The sequence below is a fragment of the Populus nigra genome, chromosome 1 (genome assembly GCF_951802175.1).
Source record: "Populus nigra chromosome 1, ddPopNigr1.1, whole genome shotgun sequence".
NCBI classification, from domain to species: Eukaryota; Viridiplantae; Streptophyta; class Magnoliopsida; order Malpighiales; family Salicaceae; genus Populus; species Populus nigra.
In genome coordinates, this window is record NC_084852.1 from 41008129 (window position 1) to 41030102 (window position 21974).

Genomic DNA, 21974 nt, shown 5'->3' on the forward strand with positions numbered 1-21974 from the left:
GGCTGAGACATGGGGAGCCCGGGTTCCTGAGAAAATGTAGATTTTTCTAGGGATGTATATGTATTTTACATTTGTAACTCTTAAAAAAAATAAAACATAAAATTTAAATCTTGACTCCTCGCTCCGCCGTAGTTAACAAGAATCTGGAAAGCTCGTAGAAATCACCAAGGAAAGTGGAAGGAAACATCTTGATTCTAGACTGGACAGCGCGACTGGAAAGGGCCTACGGACTGCGGGCTACCAAGTGGACTGCAGGCTAGCAAGTGGACTGCGGGCTAGCAAGTGGACTGCGCCTTCGCGTGATGTTTCCGAACTCAGAGGTTGAATTACTAGATTAGGCCTATAACTTAGCTTGGGCTCGATGGATGTTTAAAGCAATTTTAAGACCGCGCAAATCACACACACACACACACACATACCTGGAGGTGTTCCTCAGGAATAAATCATGATTATAATTTATTAAATTATAAGGTTCATGAGCTGTTAAAATTAGATACACCATATCACTTTCTTCAGGCCAATAGTTATTATATCTCTATACAAGGAGCTTGGAGATCAAAGAGATCAAGAGCTTATTTTAAAGTAATAGTCTTTAATTCCTTTTTTGTTTTAAACTGCTTTGCTTTGAATTAAAGCATGCAGGACTGCTTTTAAAAAAGCAAAGTGGTTTTATTGTGGGTATTTTTCAGTTTAATTACCGTTTTTATAAAAACACAAACATTGTTAATTAATTTACTAATACTATTATTTTATAATACCAAGCAAATCCCAAGCCATTCGTATGCATTTCTATATATATATATATATGAATGCAATCGGAATTGTGTTCAAGTTAGTGAATTTAAGAATATATAATAAATTATAATAGTTTCTTTAAGATAATATCTTAATTAAATATAAGATTACAGAGGTCATCCAAAAGATTCTACAAAAATATTTTTTATACCGAAAATTTCCTTAATTACTATTTACAAAAATTGATAAATTAGAGAAAGAATAAAAAAAAATTTAAAATTGACCAAAATTAAATAGTGAATTTGATACTTCTCATCTACTGAAACAAAAATTATAATCATGTCTATTTTTTATATTCTTTCTTTAATTGCTTAATTAATTTTTTAAGATAACTATTTTTTTCAATATTAATTGACGATATTTTAGAAACAAAAAGGGTTTATTATAGTATTGGAGGGATTTTTCAAGATTTTTGTAATTTTATAGTACTCCAAGGAACTCATCAATTAGAAGTTAGCTTTAAAAGGTGTATTGTATCGATGTAATGCGATAGTTATGACTCAATTATACACTCTCATGGAAAAGGGGATCGAGAGGAGCTAGAAGTTTGTGAAAAAACGAACACGATAATGCAAACTGGGAAAAATACAGACAATCATAGGAATATACAATTCTTTATGCATAGCTGGAGATGTGGATTGCAATGCTGTAAAAAAACAGAAATTCACGTCAAATCTTCATTCTAGACCTGGCTGGGGTCATGGACTGTCAAATTGAAGTTCAAAAAGTGACTTAAATCCATCATCATGGACAATTAACAAGTAGAAAATAAAAGATAAAGATAAAGAAGGAACGATCATCATAACTAACAAACCAAAAGAGCATAATGATATTAGTAACAATGGGAGGCACATCTTTGGTGGACCACTAACTCTGAGTTCAAGAAACCCTAGCTATTGTTCTGCAGAGGGGGGCCGATCGGGAAAAGAGCAAGAAGGTTTCCTTTTTTCTTTTTTTATTTATTACAAAAATAAAGAACAAGACCAAAAAGATATAAGATTTTGTGTCTACCACATTGGATCCTTGTCCCCTCCTCTTCTTTTGAGAACCGAACCAATCAGGTTAATTGTACCTTCTTATATATTGCTAATATAATATTAGTTGGTAGCTAAGTTTCCACGTTACCCAAAATGGAATGGCCATGATTAATTATTTGTTCAGTTTCCCTAATCAGATCTCTATCAGGTATGCCCTATTGCAATATAAAAATAATTTGGAGTAAACACTATCACAATACTAATACTATAGAAACCTAATTAAAGCAAGTCAAAGAAAGGACTCACTGTGCATGCTGAAAGAACATAGCACGCACTTGGTATTTTTTTAATGGTAATTAGGGTTTGGTCAGTTTTAATGATTGGAGACTAAAAATATTTTTTCTAACTGGATCTTAATTGGGTTATTGAAAAATGAACTGCTGCATCTATAGGATTAAAAAATGTTTTGTCCAGTTAATTTTGATATGTTTTCACAGAGTCTAGTCGGCTAGAGAGTATCACCAAAACATACAGCAATGTTTTGATCAAGGTTTTGTGACTGAATTCATTGTGTGTGTGTGTGTGTGTTTGTAATCTTGCACGCGTATTGCACTGAATGTGCTCGAGAGACAGAAGGACGAAGAGAGAGACGCATCACCAACCAGGCCATGAAAGTGAAGAGAAGACAGCAAAGGATGCAATGTCGGCCATGTCTTGTCTTGCCTTTTGTCAAACCTAACTCCTGCTCATTCAAAGATATAGGGGGAATTTCGGCTCCTTTTAATTTCTGTGTCATATATCTGCTCATTCAGATATATGTTCAGCGCCACGAAATTAAAATATTGTTCGTTTCTCTTCGATTTGATCATGAGTAAAACATGCCTAGCCAGATTAATTACTACGACTTTTCTCAACAATTGAAGGCACCCTTTTGGATTCCATGGCCGACTCACAACCACTCTATTGATTTCTCTTTTAAATTTGTGTAAGAGACCCCCCCTTGTTGTTAGTTAGCAAGAAAAGAATCGCCAAAACACTTAATTAGCTGTAAACAAAACTAATTAGGGTTTCATTAGAGCCTAGGTATGCCATACAAGTGATACAAACACTATTTTTTGAATTACTTTGAATATTTGACTCTAAAATTAATTAAATGATGGTTATGGCTTGAAGAAGCATCTTATCGGGTACTATGTCACCTATGTGAAATTGTTATTAAATTAGAATTAATAGTGAAATTAAGAACATTAGCATTTTGTATTGCAGAAAGTAATATAAAACTATTTTTAAATTTTTATTTAATAATTTAAAATTTTAAATCAAAATAATTTTTTTAATATGATATTAAGATTTTCATTGGCTAAACAACCACAAGTTTAAATTTTTCTATTCTACTAATTCAAACTTGATAAAAATTAAATATAAATTAATATAAACCTGATAATATAAAATTATTATTGCAGTCGCATATAATAATTTAAAATTTTAAATTGAGATGAAGGAGTAAAAATAGCACACAAGATAATTGCACAATGAGGTCAACACTTTACAAGTGTTCCAATAAGCAGGATTGTGAGTGTTGCACACACATCTATCTCAGGGCCCACTAGATATGACAAGAGATGTTTGTCTCCTTAAAGAGGCGAAAAAGTCTTGTGGGCCCTCATGACGCGTGTGACCACTAGAGGTGTCAAATCTTTTCCCTTCAATACGTGTTAAAGGTGTCTCAGTCAATTCAAGTTCTTTCATTAAAAAATGTGCTTAAGATAGTTCTAATTAGTCCCCATCTTTCTTAAAGCTTTCAGATAGGCCCTTAGGTTTTTTTTTTAATCTATTAAGAGTGCAGGACGTAGAAATCACAAATATAAATCTCATTACAGGCTCAATGATTAAAGGGTGTATTTATTAGTGTGTATTTTGGAATACAATGTATATGTTTTTTTTTTTAATTTTTTTAACTAAAAACATGAAAATTGATGTATTACCAAACGGGCTCTAATTGATTTACAATTAAAGCAGCTTAGTTAATTTGTCTCAACATAATAAGTTCCTTTTCATCGGAGGAAATAAATAAAAGAAACTGTGGTCCATCTCATTAACTCTAAACGAGAAGAAATTCAAAAAAGAAAAGGAAAGGCAGGACGACGAAATTAATGAGAAAGAAGAGACAAGAAAGTTAGTGAACATCATCGCATACAATCTTAAAAAGCAAAGCCAAAAAATATATTAATTACAAGCTAGCTAGACTATTGTACAATGCACTCACATGGAAAGAAATGCAACCCTAACTTGCTGTTCTCCGTCTCAAACTCAAAAACTCACTACGTACGTGATCACTGGTTCAGTGCTCTTTGATTTATTTATTTTTATCCTGTTTTCGTTTCACATCCTAACCTCCATCATTTTCTTATTGCTCAGTTCTTACTTCAGGACAGGAAAAATCGTCCAAAAAAGAAAAAAAAGGTCACAGTAATGACTTCCGTATCCTCTTGTTTCTTTCTTTATGCTGTTAATCCATTCATGAAGTTGTAAAGATCAATATTAAAAATAGCTCCACAGACTTTCTCCATCAGAATTTCCCTGTGAATCATCAGACGGTGGCGAGGTTATTCTTGGTGGCGAAAGCAGCATTCCTCCTGCCATGTCCACCAGCAAATTTGGCATATCAAACAGTGCCTCCTCATCAACAAATTCTTCTCCGCTTGATGCCAAATACGCACCAATGGCATTATGGTCATTTCTAGGTTGATCAACTAACGCTTCATTGTAGCTCAGTTCAGCCTTTTTTAATGCAGCAGCAGCAGCAGCTGCATTGCGAATATCAGTGGATGATGCCGTAGCAGGCACTGGATAGATCCCAACAGAACTTGGGAAGTTAAGAACTGCAACATTACCTTTTAGGGCCAGGGCTGCAACATCATAGGCTGCTGCCGCCATCTCCGGCTTTGGGAATGTGCCAAGCCATATACGAGTGGTTTTGCGTGGCTCCCGGATTTCAGACACCCATTTACCACCGCGGCACCGGATTCCATGATACATTGGGTGCCTTTTGGAGTTAGAAGAAGTCGTGGCCATGGTGGTGGGTTTAGAATGCTGAGGAGGAAGATCTTTTGGAGATGGATATTTTTCACATGTGTTGTATAGGGATAGATTGTGACAATATAGGGTCAAGTGGGTTCACTAGTATAGGAGAATTAGGGTCAAAATGTAATGCTAACGGTGGGTGAGTTTGGTTTATTTGGGGCACATTAATATTGGCAGAGGATATATAAATATATCTATATGTGAAGGAAAAAGGTCTAGAAGAAGATGAATTTAGAGGTTATGGGTAGATAGGGTCCTTGCTACAAGGAAGAAAGAATATATACGTGTGATTTCGCGTAGATTTGAGTTGTAAAAACGTTAATGCGTGGGGATTTCGTGGGGGGTCAACTAAAAATCGTTGTCCTTCAGTGTGTAATGCTGGTTGTTGATAGCTAGGGTTTTAGTCTTAGAAAGATTAAAGTGGAAAGTGATAGTCTAGCTGAGGCTACTAGTACGTAGTCTGCTACTTCTTTTGCCAAATGGAGAGTTTTGATAAATAATGGGCGGCGCACACGCATTACGGCCGCCTAGCTAGCACTTAGCTGGTCTCTGCTCCTCTCTCATAGTAGTGCCAAAACCATCAACGTTTTCTCTCAATATCTTCTTTACTGGTTTTATGAATCTGATGACTGGGAGTTAAGTGGTAAAATGGTATTTGAAAAGAGTTTTTAATTTTATTTAAAGGATTAATGATTATAATATTATGAATAAATATAATTTAATATGATAAATATATTTTATGCTAAAATATTTAAATTGAAATATTATTGAAGAATGGATAATAATTACACTGAGAAGCCGATCATTAAAAAATTAAGTCCAACCACTTATGATTTTTTTAATATTTTGAGGTTCATGACACGTTGTTAGACGATGCGGTTGATCTTCAAATATAAATTAATAAATTATTGAATCAATAATAAATTAAATTGTTTGATTTATTTAATTCTATTTTTTGAATTATAATTTATATTTAGGCCAACATATTAGGAATCTAATTGGTCACACACATCAAGAACCGTTAGTCATAAATTAAATTGGGATAATTAATCAAATATGACTTGATTGAAAATAATTTTAGAAATTAAGCTCTAGAATGCATTCAATTCATGTATTATAATTCTAATCCATGAATTGATCATGACAGGGTTACTATCGAAATAACTTTGTCGTTATATTCAAGAGAGAGCCGGAAATGAAAGACTGTATATACCATTATTACTGTTAACTTACTGACATAATTACAGATGATATTTTGTCAGTGTTATATTTATTGATGGATATACCGAAGAACAAATAAAACATTGATGATATTACATATGATTTTCCTGTTGGTGAAATGTTAAATTTACCGATAGAGATATATACTAATAGAATGAAACGGGTAAATTGTTTTTGCACACTTTGTCCGTCAGTAAATCTATCGGTATATTTATTATCAACGAACTCATTGACAGACCATTAATTATAGACGAGAGTTTTTTCGATGGACTATTTCTGTCTATAAACTTGTCATTAATATATATATCGACGGACTATAAATGTAAATACCAATATAAATTTTTATTGGTAAAACTGGTGTATCTGGTAGTATAACTAGATTATTAATATCAATGAGTTTATTGATAATAAATATAATGATAGATTTACTGAGGATATTTTACCAATAGAAAAATCATATGTCAATTGACACTTTGTGATCTCCATCCTCAGTAAACATAAAATTTATAACAAAACCTGATCTTATATACGAACATCTAATCATACTGCAGTTATGAGTGAATTAGATTATTATGAACTAATCAACAACTCTTTCTAATGGATCGAAGCATTATACAATAGCGCCTCGTTCAATGTTTTTTTTTTTTTGCAACATATAATAATAAAAGGAAGGTTACAGACCGCGTTTTCTCATCATGTCACATTAGAAATGATTCTTAGTGTATCTTGATTCCTTTGGGAACTCTTTGTTTTCATGTTTTTTATTCCAACTAAAACGTGTACAGCCACCAACCAATGTAAGGATGTTTTTCTTACTACATGGTGGGCTTTCCAATCAAAACTTGATTGGTTAGGCGGCCGATATATTATTCCTCTGGACAATATCTGGCCAACAAGGAGCTCCAACATTTCATGCAGGGTCATCAGCCCACCAGTACCTTCTCTGTCACACATGTTTTTGTAGTTTTGGGTCACTTCCGTTCAAAGAATCCTTAATCATTTTCCCCTTTGCCTCTTGAACAGTAGCTTTAACACAGAGCTTCCATCTTCCATTTCAGATTTGAGGTTCTCGAGAACATTTCGATGTATCCGAAACATATGTTTTTTTTTTTTAAATAGCATCGATACAAACGCAATCCATATTTGTAAGGAAAAAAAAGGTTATATATGTATTCATTTTTAGAGTAACGAGTTGCACTCATGTTACTTCGAGAACCAAATTAAAAATCTTAAAATGTAAAACGTTTTGGTAGCTTCGCATGTCAAGGAACCGGTAGTGTGGGTCCTTTTTTTCTCCGCGATTCCACCGTTTTACAATCTAAATATCTTTTGATTATTGATCTTATTAGACAAGTTGGTTTATATTTTATTAAATCTTAATTAATGTTAATGATTTATAACAAAAAAGAAAAGGAGCAGAAAGTCCAATAGGTTGATTCGTGGGCGTAATTTATAAAAAATTGACAACAGCGAATAATATATATAAAAGCTAATACCTATTAGAAAAAAATTATGAAAATTAAGCAAGAAATTGATACTATTTGAAATTTCAACAGGGTGTCAAAAAGTTAACTTACCAAGCAAAGAACTGTAAAACGAAAATAAACAGAGGAAATAGAAAAGACTGAGAGAGTTTGAACTTGTTGGCTTGCCTACCATTTACTTTTTATTCAACGTATTTATAGAGTATTACATGTAACCAATTATAGAAAATCAAGGAATACAAATAAAGGATTTACAGCTAACATTAATCTGTTGTTTTAATCACAACAGAGTGAGAAAAATCTGGAGGTGATTTGTTTGTTGCACAGTTGTCATCCTGATCTGATTTCTTCAACTTCTCCCTTGATTCTCTTAACAGATATTTGACTGAGTTATTGCATACTCTAACACCCTCCTGCAAACTGATGGGAAGTTGACGAACCATGAGTTTGGACCTCAAAAATTGAAATCGAGTTGCTGTTTGTCCCTTGGTAAATATGTCAGCTAACTGGTCTTTCGTGGAGATGTGCTTAACTAAAATATCTTTATTAACTACCTTTTCTCTCATGAAATGATAATCAATTTCCACGTGCTTGGTTCTAGCATGAAAAACAGGATTTGAGGCTAATGCTAGTGCTCCAATGTTGTCACACCAAAGAATTGGAGGCGAGTAAAGATACAGTTGGAACTCCTTGATTAACATTCTTATCCAGTAAGCTTCGGCTGTGGCTAAAGCCATGCTTCGGTATTCTGCTTCTGTACTTGAACGTGAGACAACTCCTTGTTTCTTGGCACACCATGATATTAAATTTTTCCCGAGAAAAATACTGAATCCACTTGTGCTTCTTCTATCATCCGGGTTACCAGCCCAATCCGAGTCACAAAAAACATGAATGTCAACTGTAGAAGGGGCATAATAAAGGCCATAATCCACTGTACCTTTTAAATAGCGAAGAACCCTTTTGACTGCCATCCAATGAGTATCTCGTGGATTATGCATAAATTGACATAACTGATTTACTGCATAGGAAATATCAGGACGTGAAATGGTGCAATATTGTAATGCACCCACCACACGCCTGTATTCAGTAGGGTCTGGTAAAAGTGTGCCATCATACAAAGATAACTTCATTCCTGAAGTCGTTGGACATGCGAGTGGTTTTGCTCCTTGCATTTTGGTGCTGTCAAGAAGATCTGAGATGTATTTTGCTTGCCTAAGATGAAGGCCTTCATTGTTACGCTGGGCTTCAATTCCAAGAAAATAACTTAACTGTCCAAGATCTCGAATATGGAATTGGTCTTTCAAGCTGTCAATAAAAGATACGATGGCAGAATGGCTTGATCCAGTGACAATGATGTCATCTACATATACTAACACAAAAATTTTCAATGTGTTAGTGCAAAGTGTAAACAATGAATAATCAACCTTGGATTCCTCAAAGCCAAGTTCTAATAATTGTTGAGATAACCTCCGAAACCAAGCTCTTGGAGCTTGTTTAAGACCATAGAGAGACTTATGAAGACGACACACGAGATCATGCTGACTTTCATCAATGAATCCTTGAGGTTGTTCCATATACACCTCTTCATCAAGTATGCCATGTAAGAATGCATTAGAGACATCTAATTGTCGTATAGGCCAATGGAATTGAACTGCAATAGATAAAACCAATCTAACTGTAGTTGGTTTAACTACCGGAGAAAAAGTATCAAAGTAATCAATTCCAGATTTTTGATCGAAGCCCTTTGCCACAAGCCGTGCTTTGTAGCGTTCAATGCTACCATCCGGGTGTCGTTTAATCTTGAAAACCCATTTATTCCTCACTACATGTTTGTCGGGTGGTCTTGGACAGAGAGACCACGTCCCATTTTCCATCAAAGCATCAAATTCACATCCCATTGCTTGTCTCCATTCAAGTCGTGTTACTGCTTGTGTATAGCAAGTTGGCTCGGATTCTGTTAAGATACTAATCAAACAACGAAAAGGATGATGAGTGGAATAAAACATTTGGAATCCAGAAAAGTCTTTTGGTTTTGAATTCCCTGTTTTGGACCGAGTGAGGATAGTTCTTGTTGGTTGCTCAAGGGGAGGTACTTGTGGATCATGATTGGTAGGTTCTGGATAAGAATTTATGTCTATATTAGACTCTGATGGGCTTACAGACAAAGGTAAAGCTACAGAATCATTATTAGGCAAGGATGAGGTAGTAAATGGAGAAGATGAGGTATTGTTTTCACAAGCAAGATCAATCAGATTTGAACTGGGATTTAAATGGAGTGGAATGGAATGTGAGATAGGAAACAAACCTGTCGACATCGTGCTTGGTTGGTCTGGTGAAATGCAACAGTTATCCTTTGCTAGAAAGGAGTTCTCATCAAACACTACATGCCTGGAAATATAAATTCTGCCGGAGTCCAAATCTAAGCATCTATACCCTTTGTGTTGAGTTGCATACCCAAGAAAAAGACATTGTTTGCTGCGAAAAGATAACTTGTGGTTTTCATATGGTCGCAAGTAAGGATAACAGGTGCATCCAAATGTTCTTAGAGATGAATATGATGGCATTTTTTTATGAAGCACAAAGTAAGGAGATAGATTATGGAGGACTTTTGTTGGAAGACGATTGATGAGAAAAACTGCAGTAAGAAAAGCATCAGTCCAATATTTATTTGGTAGGTGTGCTTTAGCTAATAATGTTAAACCAGTTTCTTGAATGTGTCGATGCTTTCTTTCGACAAGTCCATTTTGCTAAGAAGTGTAGGGGCAGGCTAATCTATGGTGTATCCCATGTTTTGTTAAAAAAGATTTGAAATCATTGGAAAGATATTATCCTCCATTGTCAGATTGGAGTTGTTGAATTTGAGAAGAGAACAAATTTTCCACAAGAGCTTTATATTGCTGAAAAATATTAAAGACATCAGACTTAAAGCGCAGGGGATACATCCATGTAAACCTACTAAAATCATCGACAAAAATAACATAGTAGCGACAACCACCAATTGAAGTTATTGGAGAGACCCATACGTCGGTGTGAATAAGCTGTAAAGGTTTTGTAGTGTATCGGGTAGAATCAACAAAAGGCAGTTTAGTAGCTTTTCCTAATTGACAAGAATGACAAAAATCTAATTTATTTGAGGAATGAGAAAGAGGTAAGTAATGACGCAAACTATTCAAGGTAGACTTGGCAGGATGACCAAGACGATTATGCCAAGTTTCCAAAGATGTTTGTATGCCTAGTTTTGCAGTGAAGCAACGCATTTTATTTGATGAGCTCTGGTGTCCAGCAAATGGATAAAGTCCGTTTTCAACCAGACCTTGAAGCAGGATGCGATTCGTCTTGTTGTCCTTCACATAAAAATCAGTAGCAGTTAGCACAAAATAACAATCATTGTCTAAGCACAACTGATTGATGGATAAAAGATTGGCAGAAGCATTTGGACAATGAAGAATGTGTTTGAGCGTGAAAGAGGCATGATCAAAATGCAGAGTGGAAGTACCAGTATTTTTGATAACCAAACCTGAACCATTGCCAACTTGGACAGTATCAGCACCCTCGTAGGACATTTGGTTTGTTAAATTTGCTGCATGTGCGGTGATATGAGCATTGGCTCCACTATCTGCATACCAAACATTCTGGTCATAGGAGGAAGAACTTTCAGCAGCCATTGCAGCAAGGTCAGCAGGTGGCAATCTTCCTTGATAAGAGAAGTCAAAACGATGATAGCAGTCAAGGGCAATATGGCCTCTCTTATCACAAATTTGACAGGTTGGCCTGTCATTGGATCGAGTTGTAGGAGGAAAGTGATTGCCTTTATTTGGATGGGAAGATGATTGCTGAAGTTGCGGCTTTGGAGTCAGTGTAGGTGGCCTAGGCTTCCTTGACATAAATGGTGGTTTCTTTTTATGTGTGATTGCAAAAGCATAGTGTTGTTCAGACGTTGAGTTGTTTTGTGCATCAATGAGAGTCTCAAAGCTTAAGAGTTCAGCCTGGAAGTCATCAAAGGATAAATCTTTGTCTCGACATGCAAAATTGAATGAGGTGATGAATGGAGTAAAAATCGGCCGAAGTCCTCCCAAGAGAAAGCTAATCAGGTCTTGATCATCTGTAGCCTTCCCTGCAATCGCTAGTTGATCAACCAGATTCTTGGCTTCCTCCATAAACTCACTACAAGACCGAGTGCCTTGAGTGATGGTCTGAAGTTGCCTTTTTAACAAAGCAATCCTAGACCTGGAAGTAGATGAAAACCGAGTGTGAAGAGCATCCCACACTTGCTTCGAGGTTTTCATTCCATAAGTAGTAGAGACTAGCTTCTCTGTAATAGAAGCTAATAGCCAACTTAGTACACATGTGTCTCTCTTTGACCACACTGTGTAAGCTGGGTTAGTAGTCCCATCTAAAAGAGATGTTGATGGAGGAGATACACTGCCATCCACAAGATCAGCAAGATCATGAGTCCTGAGAAAGACCATGAATTGGACGCTCCAAGGCAAATAGTTGGGGCCAACCAATTTTTGGGAGACAGGTTGGGCATTTGCTTGAATAGTAGGGTGAGGAAGTTGGACATAGTCATAGGAGGTAGAGGCCATTTGTTTGAAAGCGGAAGCATGTATCAGGATCAGGCGTGTGCCTTGTTACCAGCTGATACCATGTAAAACAAAAATAAACAGAGGAAATAGAAAAGACTGAGAGAGTTCTGATTTCTTCAACTTCTCCCTTGATTCTCTTAACAGATATTTGACTGAGTTATTGCATACTCTAACAAGAACAATTATCCAACAAAAAATAAATAAATAAAAAATATACTTGATGATAGAACTTAAAAATACATCTCCTGAAATAATTAAGAAAACAGAAAGACAATAAGATTTATTGAAATAAAAGGCACTTGAACCCAAGCATGCCTATGCATTTCATAAAGGTGTTCGAGATGAAGTCACATATATTCTTAAGAAATTGAAATATCAAATTAAGAAAGGAGAGAGGAGCAAAAGATTAAAATATATTTCTTATTTATATAATATTTTATTACTCGCATATTCAATGCCATACACGGCTTCTTTTTTTACTGTATCATTCCATTTGTCGTTCTTCATATTTTTTACCCAACAAAAATTATAGTCAATTTGCCTGGGACTCTCTAGGCATGCTTTAGAAAAGAAATAGAGGCTAAAAGTGAAAAACAATTATAAATTGAACCAAAACTTCTTATAATATGTATTTAAAGCAATTGAAAGTCCATATATATCATACTTCTTAATTTCATATATCAGATTGAATTTTGTGAAAAAGATTATTCAAGGAACAAGTGATCTCCTCTTTTATTACGAGTTGATGTGCTCTTTTTATGCCAAACTAATCCTATCTTTGAATCTCGGTTGTGATATTTAAATAAAAGAAAAACTTTTATATTCTCTTTTAATTTCTATATATATTTACGCATTAGATTCTTTCAAAAATCAATAGCAATTAAGAATTTAAAATGAATAATTTCATAATAAAATTTAAATCGAATATGCATCTAGAATATATATGTATATTGCAAAATTATTTTGTTTTTTATTTGCTTTTCTAATTCATTTCAATTGATAAAATAGCAAACAAATATTAATTGGTGAATAGGTGAGTGTGGATTGGATTTTATTATCCAATGCATCTTATGCTAATTAAAAAATAATTCATATTGTTAATATTTTTTTGAATAAACTTTAGCATTCGTTATTGTATGAAATAAAATTTAAAATAATCATCTTGATTTAATGGGAATCAAATTCGATACATTCCCGTATACAATAAAAATACTACAAATAAATGTTATTATATCAATTATTATAATATTTATACAACTTTATCACAAAAAAACATTATCATTCTAAAAAGACTTATTTATTTACAAATAAATAGACTATCATGATCGAATCAAATCATACGTTATGGATGTATTGTTGATTACTACACTTGGAAGGAAGTACGGGATTTAGAAGGAAAAAAAACATATAAGCATTCGTCTCCATGTTTGCAATGACCTCAAATATAATGAAGATAAAATTGATTGAGAGATTATTAATAAAGGAAAGACTTATTAATTAAATATTAAAAAATAATGGGAATAGAATAATGGAGCACCGCCTCAATGGGCGGGCCTCCTCTCAGTTCTCACTTGTTAACCTTACTCTCCTTACAAATCTCACATCAAGTTGATTTCAATAACAACTCTACATGCACGCTGGATAGAAATATATATAAATTTGTTGAGATATTTTAGAGATACAGATAAAGTCATTACTTAAATCTTGGATAAATCAAGTACAATATTTCTGTTTGGATTTGCGAGTGGTAGAGATACAGTTAAACCAGCTCACTATATATATAAACGTATATCCTCTATAAATATAATTTTATATAGCACTCTAATACTCCCTCTTCCCATTGATTGGCTGACGAATCTCACCAATCATACCCAAAAGAAACAAAGAGAAAGAAAGAAAGAGATGGCTGGAGGGGCTTTCGCTCTAACATCTGGTGGAAAGGAATACCCTGGAAAGTTTACTTTCAGGGTGTTCTTCACGTGCCTTTTTGCAGCAACAGGAGGTCTGATTTTTGGTTATGATCTTGGTATTTCAGGTGCGTAATAATGTAGAATTAATTAGTTTCTTTTTGAAGATGTAATAATCGTATCACTTGTTTTTGAGAATCTGTGAAATATGTACTTAATTTCGCACTAGTGTAGTTTATGTTTACATCGTTTAAGGTGACAGCAAACCTGAATAATATATTTCTTTTTACAGGTGGTGTAACATCTATGGATGTTTTCTTGAAGGACTTCTTTCCTGATGTTTATCAGAAGGAATCCTCAGTCAAGCCGTCAGATGATCAATACTGCAAGTTTGATAGCCAGATATTGACGTTGTTTACTTCGTCTCTATATCTGGCCGCCCTTGTTTCGTCCATAGGAGCATCTATGGCGACTAGGACGTATGGACGGAGACCTACAATGATGACCAGTGGCATACTTTTTGCAGCTGGTGCTATCGTTAATGGCTTAGCCAAGAATGTCGTCATGCTTATTGTTGGTCGGTTATTACTTGGTTTTGGCATTGGATGTGCCAATCAGGTAAACTGTTCTCTTCAAGAATCAATCTTCTTTTTTTGCTATTATATTTACAATTATCTTTTTTATGAAAAACACTCACCAAATCGTATTTTACTCTCAATGCTAGATTGAATCTAACCGCTTATGTATATATGTATACGTACAATGTTTTCCTTTAGAGTTTGATTATAAGGAAATATATTCTTCTTCTTCTTTTTTTCCTAAATTGTCAATGTCCTTATTCACGATAGAACTTTTGTTTTGTGATTCTGGCAGTTCTTAAACTGACCGAATTCTGGATGAGAAATTAAAGAATTTTTAAATCTTGTGTTTATTTAATGTGTACATATGCCTTGAGTTTTCTTTTCTTTTCTTTCTTTTTTAATTTTTCTTTCTTAATATTTTTCTCCTTGTATTACAGTCAGTTCCAATTTATCTCTCTGAAGTGGCTCCCTATAAGTATCGAGGTGCTCTCAACATGATGTTCCAATTGTTTATTACAATTGGTATTCTCATTGCCAATTCTTTGAACTATGCCTTTGCGAGGTTGATTGGAGGAGATATGGCATGGCGCTTGAGTTTGGGTGGCGCTATAGTTCCTGGTCTAATAATTCTTTTAGGATCATGCTTTCTTCCTGATACGCCGAATTCCGAGATAGAGCGAGGCAATTATGAAAGAGCTAAAGATCTACTTCTTAAACTCCGCGATGTTGATAATGTCGATGAGGAGTTCAATGATCTTGTCGAGGCCAGTGAGAAAGCAAAATTGGTGAAACATGCTTGGTTAAACATATTTAAGAGGAAATATAGGCCTCAGCTTGTGTTTGCATTCTGCATTCCCATGTTTCAACAGCTCACCGGCATGAACGTCATCGTGTTTTATGCTCCTGTTTTGTTCAAAACCATTGGTTTTGGGAGCAATGCTTCTCTTTTATCTTCTCTGATTACTGGTTTCGTTAATATGGTTGCAACTTTTGTTTCGATTTTTACGGTGGATAAGTTGGGGAGGAGAAAGCTTTTCCTCATGGGTGGTGCCCAAATGCTCATTTGCCAGGTTGGCCACTAGCTCTCATCTTTTTTTCAACAACGCATATACACTTTTCATTGATCTTTACACAATTCTTTGCTTTTACATTATGTTCATGTGACTTACAATGTCTGCTCTTTTTTCCTGTCCTTTTCTTTCTTTTTGTAGGCTGTGATAACAATTGCCATTGCTATGAAGTTTGGAGTGAGTGGGAACCCAGGTGTGATTTCCGGTACCTACGCTGGTGCCGTGGTAGCCTTCATATGTGTTTATGTTGCGGGCTTTGCTTGGTCTTGGGGACCTCTAGGTTGGCTAGTGCCTAGTGAAATCTTCCCATTAGAAGTCCGTTCAGCTGCTCAGAGTATCAATGTTTCTGTAAACATGATCTTCACCTTTGTCATTGCACAAATCTTCACGGCAATGCTTTGTCACTTGAAGTTCGGTTTGTTCATTTGCTTTGCAGTTTGTGTGGTGATCATGAGTATCTTCATATACAAACTGCTACCTGAGACCAAAGGAGTCCCAATTGAAGAAATGACCATTGTGTGGCGGAATCATCCTCATTGGAGCAAGTATTTTGATGAAGATGATGCTAAGTTTGAAACGAGCAAGCCGAAAGATATTGCATCTGCTTAGTTTCTTTTGCAGATCAATATCATTTTTGTTTTTGGTTCGTACTTCTGGGTTGTGGCGAGTTTTTTTTATGTTAAAGTTTATTTCCTGTTTTTTTTCTAGACTTTGTAGGGCATTTTATTTGTTTTATTAATTCTGGACCATAATTTTCATTTTTAGTACTTTTCTATGCAAGAATTGCATTAATGTTAATCTGCCTTCAATTTATATTAGATTTTCTTATTTGAGCATTAAAATAATATTTTTTTTCTAAGTTTTTCAAAGACATTTTTCCACAACTGGCTCTGATATGGCTCATTAAAGTACAATACAAAAGCCAAGCCCTTGAATTCCAGAATGGGACCGGTTTATATTACAATCCTAGTCTATCCTCATCCATCCACTGCACGAAAACGTTCTTCATGCCTTATGAAAAGGATTATTAATTAAGAAATTAAGGAGTTCCTGCTTCTCGTAAATATTTGTCACCTGTACTCCATTGGCCACACCTTTAAGTTTCCACCGCAAAATCTCTCCGAACATCCTTTTGGGATTACTGTCCGAACATCGTGGTCGGTTATAAAGGCCATCTGGAAAGGTTTTCAAGACACGGTTAGAGTTTGGAACTCAAATATCTTTTCTTTCCATTCTATTTTTGTTTTTTCTTTCTCTGTCTTGAAAGATCACCATATCCATAGGTGCCCCCAGCAACTCATAACTCCTATACCTCTCCATTTAAACGTCCCTAGCTCGCCTCTTTCAAGTCCATGTACCCCTAGCCATCTCTCTCTCTCTCTCTATCTCTCTATCTATCTCAATTAAGTCCACAAGTATATAAGTGCCAGTTATCTTCACCTTCTGATTCTTCCAAAAGCAAAGTAGACCCATCAACCAGAGTACAAGGTTCTGACATGTTAACTGCTTTGATCCCCGAGAACCCAATATTTCAAGAACAACACAAGACTGATCATCTCTCTCTTGCAATCAAAGAAGCAAGATGCATAGCCATTATAGCACTTCCAATGATATTAACTGGTCTTTTACTTTATTCTCGCTCCATGATCTCCATGCTCTTTCTCGGTCGCCTAGGAGAACTTGCTTTAGCTGGTGGCTCGCTGGCAATTGGATTTGCTAATATCACAGGCTACTCTATTCTCTCTGGCCTTTCCATGGGAATGGAACCCATTTGTGGCCAAGCTTTTGGTGCCAAAAGATACAAACTTCTTGGCATCACCTTGCAAAGAACTATTCTTTTGCTTTTTTTAACTTCCATCTCTATTGCCTTTTTATGGTTCAACATGAAAAAGATTCTTCTCTTTTGTGGCCAAGAAGATGATATCGCCACAGAAGCACAATTCTACACTCTTTACTCTCTCCCTGATCTCATTCATCAATCCATTTTGCATCCTTTGCGTATATATCTCAGAACTCAGTCCATTACTCTGCCACTAACATTTTGTGCTGCTCTATCTATTCTTCTTCACATACCTATAAACTACCTTCTTGTCTCTGTACTCAATCTTGGAATCAAAGGCGTTGCGTTAAGCGAAGTATGGACTAACTTCAGTCTTGTGGGATCATTGATCATATACGTTATGATCTCTGGCGTGTACAAGAAAACTTGGGGCGGGATTTCATTGGAATGCTTTAAAGGCTGGAAATCTTTATTGAATTTGGCATCTATATCATTAGGACTATCCACCGACTATCCACCGACATATCCTCTTGCTTGTGTCATCAATTGTAGCTTCTAGCCCATCTTGGACACCACAATCACTCAATTTTCCAAGTTGCCATCTTCTGTTCCCCGAACTTTCCTGTGGTTTCTAAGTTAGAACAGTAACTAGCCACGACAATATTGTGAATATGGAGCGGGATCAGATTAAAGCTGGAATAAAACCAAATGGTAGTCACTTCTTTTCGTATCAAATTAATATTTATCTATGATATTTGATGCAAGTCAATAACATAAAGGTGGAGTCATGAACCACCTTGCTTTCTCTTTTTCTACCACTAAATTGTATAGATATCCCTTAAATTTATAACTCAATATTTATTGACTATCTTTAGAATTTGTTTCTGTTAGGATATTGCTATTTAGTGGCAATACCCCACCATTAATTGTGGCTTAATAGAAGCACCACTAGTGCCACAATTAGTGGCATGATTTCAGGACCCATTGTCCCCTTGATGTGCTGAAGAAGGCTGCTAAGAAATGCATATAAAGGAGGCTTATATTTGAGAGCGAAGTTGAGAGAATTGTAGAGGGTTGAGAGAGTGAGAACGTGAGATTAGAGAGAAAAGAGAGAGCTGCAATGGCAGCAGCTGCAAGTGCAGCAAAAGAGTTGGGAGTTGAGTTTGAGTGAAGTGATCCTCTTCCTCCATGTATGTTGTAATCCTTTCTCTATATATCTCTAATAATATGGACTCTCCCGTGGATGTAGGCGGTTTTGCCGAACCACGTTAAATATTGTCTCAGTGTGCTTAACCCTCCTATGAGCAACTATCAGAACACCACCGGTCTGCGCATGGGGAGCCGGAATCCTCAACAGTTTCGTGGATACCGCTTGCCATCACTTGTTTTTTAAAGGTACTGGAGTCAATATTAATATGGAGTGAAAAAAAATTAAGAATTTTCTGCAGAGAAAATCAAGAGAGAAAAATTTGCCACGGAAAAGTTTTTGGAAGAAAAAGAGAAAAAAAGAGCTAGAAAAAAAAAGAAATAATTTTTTTAAAAAAATCTCTCTCCCCTCCATACAAATTCAACCCACCACCATGCCATCCCCACCATCTTCGATTCCAATATTGATCGTCCACCACATCGAGATAGCATCCACACAACCACCGGACCATGACATTGACATGACGACCACACCCATCACCATTTAATTATGGCTGTTGTTACCTCTTTTCTTCCCTAAAAATCATTTTCTTCTACAACAACCTATTCTCTCATCCCTTCATTTCTCCAATCGATCAACTCACAACAGCCGTACCATACATCTCTCTTCCCTTCACATCAGTAGAAACGATTAAAAAATAAACAAATAGAGAGAAAACTAAATTGATAAAGAGCAAAAGAATAAACCAAAACTTAGATGGCTTCAATCTCCCTTCACAATCAACGGTGGATGACATTACCCATACATGAAGGAAGAGGAACGATTTGTGCACCTAACATGGTAATCGATGCACCTCTGCCCATTACCAGCACGTGTAACGACGCATAAAAAATAACTAGACCTTGGATAAATTTGCTTTATTTCAATTAGAAGAAAAAAACAATATATGAAACAAATTTTAAAAGAAAAGTGATTAAGATAACCTTAAAAAAATTTCAAAAAAAAAAAACAATGTACTTTAATTCACATCTCAATAAATATGGAAGAATAAATTGGGCAAAGAACATAAAAAAAGATCATGGTTTACTTGAGCTGGCATGACAAACCTATAACCTTGGTAATCAGAGCTGAGTTAACCCGGGATATCCCAACAAACTCACGGTGTATATCATGAGATTGAAATAACTTGATAAAAAAATAAAGAGAATTATGAAGTCCTTTTTTATATAAAAAAACTCATGTTAATTTTTCAAACCTATGAACATGGTTATTAAATCTGAATCACCATATATGGGGAAATCATGAAGTCCAAATCTCAATCAATCAAATATTGAAGGATGAAATTGAAAAAATAATTTTAATTATACAAAAGGATTAAAAAAATAGTAATTAAAAAAATAAAGATCAATATCAAAATAAAAAATAAATTTTATACTTGATTTAAAGATGAAATTGAAAATAAAAATCAATTTAGCAAAGGACAAAAAAAAACAAAAAAATGAGGATCAAGATTGACATAAACAATAAAATAAAATATCATGATTGAAGGATGAAATTGAAAATAATAATAATTTTTACAAAAGAATCAATAAAAAAATTAGAAATCAAAACAATGAGGATCAAGTTGAAAAACATAACACCATCAATTTGAATTGAGAGATAAAATTAAAAACATATAAAACTTTTACAAAAAAACCAAGAAAAAAAATAGAAATCAGAATAATAAAGACGGAAGTCGAAATATCAACAATAAAGAGGGCGAAGTTGTGATTCTTAGGGAGAAAAGAGAAAAAAAAACCAACTAGCGACAAACAAAACTAGCAACGCCGAAACACGTTGGTCCACAAGGAAAACGACATGGTGGCACTTTCAACAACACGTGATAAAAAAACGTTTTTGTACGTCGAGAGACGCTGATATTATAATAACAAAAAAACCATTGTAAAAAAATAAAAATACATCTTGAGGCCTGCTTATTTATTTATTTATTTTTGTACTTTTAAAGATATTTCAATCATTTCACCTTGCAATTAAGATGAAAAAAGACTTATTTGTCACCGTTTAATTTAGTAATGATTAATAAATTCTATGCAAAGACTTTAATACCTGATACTTGATCATAATATTTTTTCAAGGTCAATTAGATTCTTTTAATATTCCATCTATTTTAATCACTAAATATTGTAAAAGGATCATGTGATTGATCAAGCTCCTTCAGTTATAACTGAACAATCAACAAGAAAAAATCAAGCCATAACAGCAATCAGTCAATGTCTAATAATCTGCTAAGAAAATCAATCCATAACAGCAAATATGTCGAGAGCTAGAATTATGAAAATCAAGTCATAACAGTCATAACAATCAATCTGTCAAGAGCTAGAATTATTGAATTTCTATAAATAAACAATTTGTATTTCTGTATATATATATATACTTTCAAAAGTGTAACAGACAACGACAGGAAAAAAATAATAATACAAAGAAATCTTAATCTTCTTGTGGTGTTGTTTCTCCTTTTAAATATTACATGCAAATCACATGATTTGATGTTAAATTGATATTGCTAAAAAATAATTAATTGTGATATATATCTTCTCTTTTTTTGCGTAAAGCCCCTGGTGCTCCAACTCAATATATGAAGGAAAACTAATTAGCTTTGCACCATTTTAATGGGTCGATTTAACTAAAATATTCCAAGGAGTTCGCAAACAATGTGGTATCATATGAAAGGTTATTTAAGCTGTCAATGGCGATAATAAATTTTAAATGAAAGCATTGATTATATATTGTATTAGGTTTGACTGAATTATTAACGAAAAAACTGTTGCGAAAACCGGCTATTTAAGCTGTCAATGGCGATAATAAATTAAAGTCAGTTGAGGAAGAGACAACAAGAGTAGGAATAATAAGAAGCAGCAGCAGATTGACCCTGCTGGACGTCGGCCGGTGAGCAGCAATAGTACTGCTCTCGAAGTATATACATGCACACACAAGAGACTTTGTAAAAAAAACAAATTAAGAATTATTACTGAGTAATTTATAAGATCAACAGAGGGACGGCTAAGAATATCATGATCATTAAAAAACTTCAAAATGCTGGCCAAGATCATGATTGATTTTCTTAGAAGTTGGCCCGACAGCCAGTTTATGCGAAGGTATGGCTTGGCTATATATACATTAATAATACACGTAGAGTTTTAAGTAATCTCACTGCCATTGCATATGTATGGCAGAAATGAATGAATGAAAGAAAGAGCAATCCAATAATAAAAATAATGTTGAATTTTTTAAAAAAACTCATAGGCATGCAAAATTGCGAACCCGACGAGGATGGAATCCTTA

The 21974-nt window shown here is 34.7% G+C and overlaps 3 protein-coding genes across 3 annotated transcripts; 2 read left to right on the forward strand and 1 right to left on the reverse strand.

Moving 5' to 3' along the window:
* Positions 1–3966: 3966 nt before the first annotated feature.
* LOC133685149 (ethylene-responsive transcription factor ERF026-like) lies at positions 3967–5110 on the reverse strand. The gene has a single exon (XM_062106882.1). The coding sequence runs from the start codon at positions 4845–4847 to the stop codon at positions 4314–4316; it is 534 nt and encodes a 177-aa protein (XP_061962866.1). The 5' UTR covers positions 4848–5110; the 3' UTR covers positions 3967–4313.
* Positions 5111–13980: 8870 nt separating this feature from the next.
* On the forward strand, positions 13981–16501 carry LOC133703637 (sugar transport protein 1-like). The gene is made up of 4 exons (XM_062128255.1): positions 13981–14182; positions 14347–14672; positions 15073–15705; positions 15847–16501. Exons 1-4 carry the CDS (start codon positions 14050–14052, stop codon positions 16312–16314), a joined length of 1560 nt encoding a protein of 519 aa, XP_061984239.1. The 5' UTR covers positions 13981–14049; the 3' UTR covers positions 16315–16501.
* Positions 16502–16647: 146 nt separating this feature from the next.
* On the forward strand, positions 16648–18290 carry LOC133682006 (protein DETOXIFICATION 49-like). Its single transcript, XM_062105235.1, has 2 exons — positions 16648–16656; positions 17070–18290. The coding sequence occupies exons 1-2, from the start codon at positions 16648–16650 to the stop codon at positions 18042–18044; spliced, it is 984 nt and encodes a 327-aa protein (XP_061961219.1). The 3' UTR covers positions 18045–18290.
* Positions 18291–21974: the final 3684 nt, after the last annotated feature.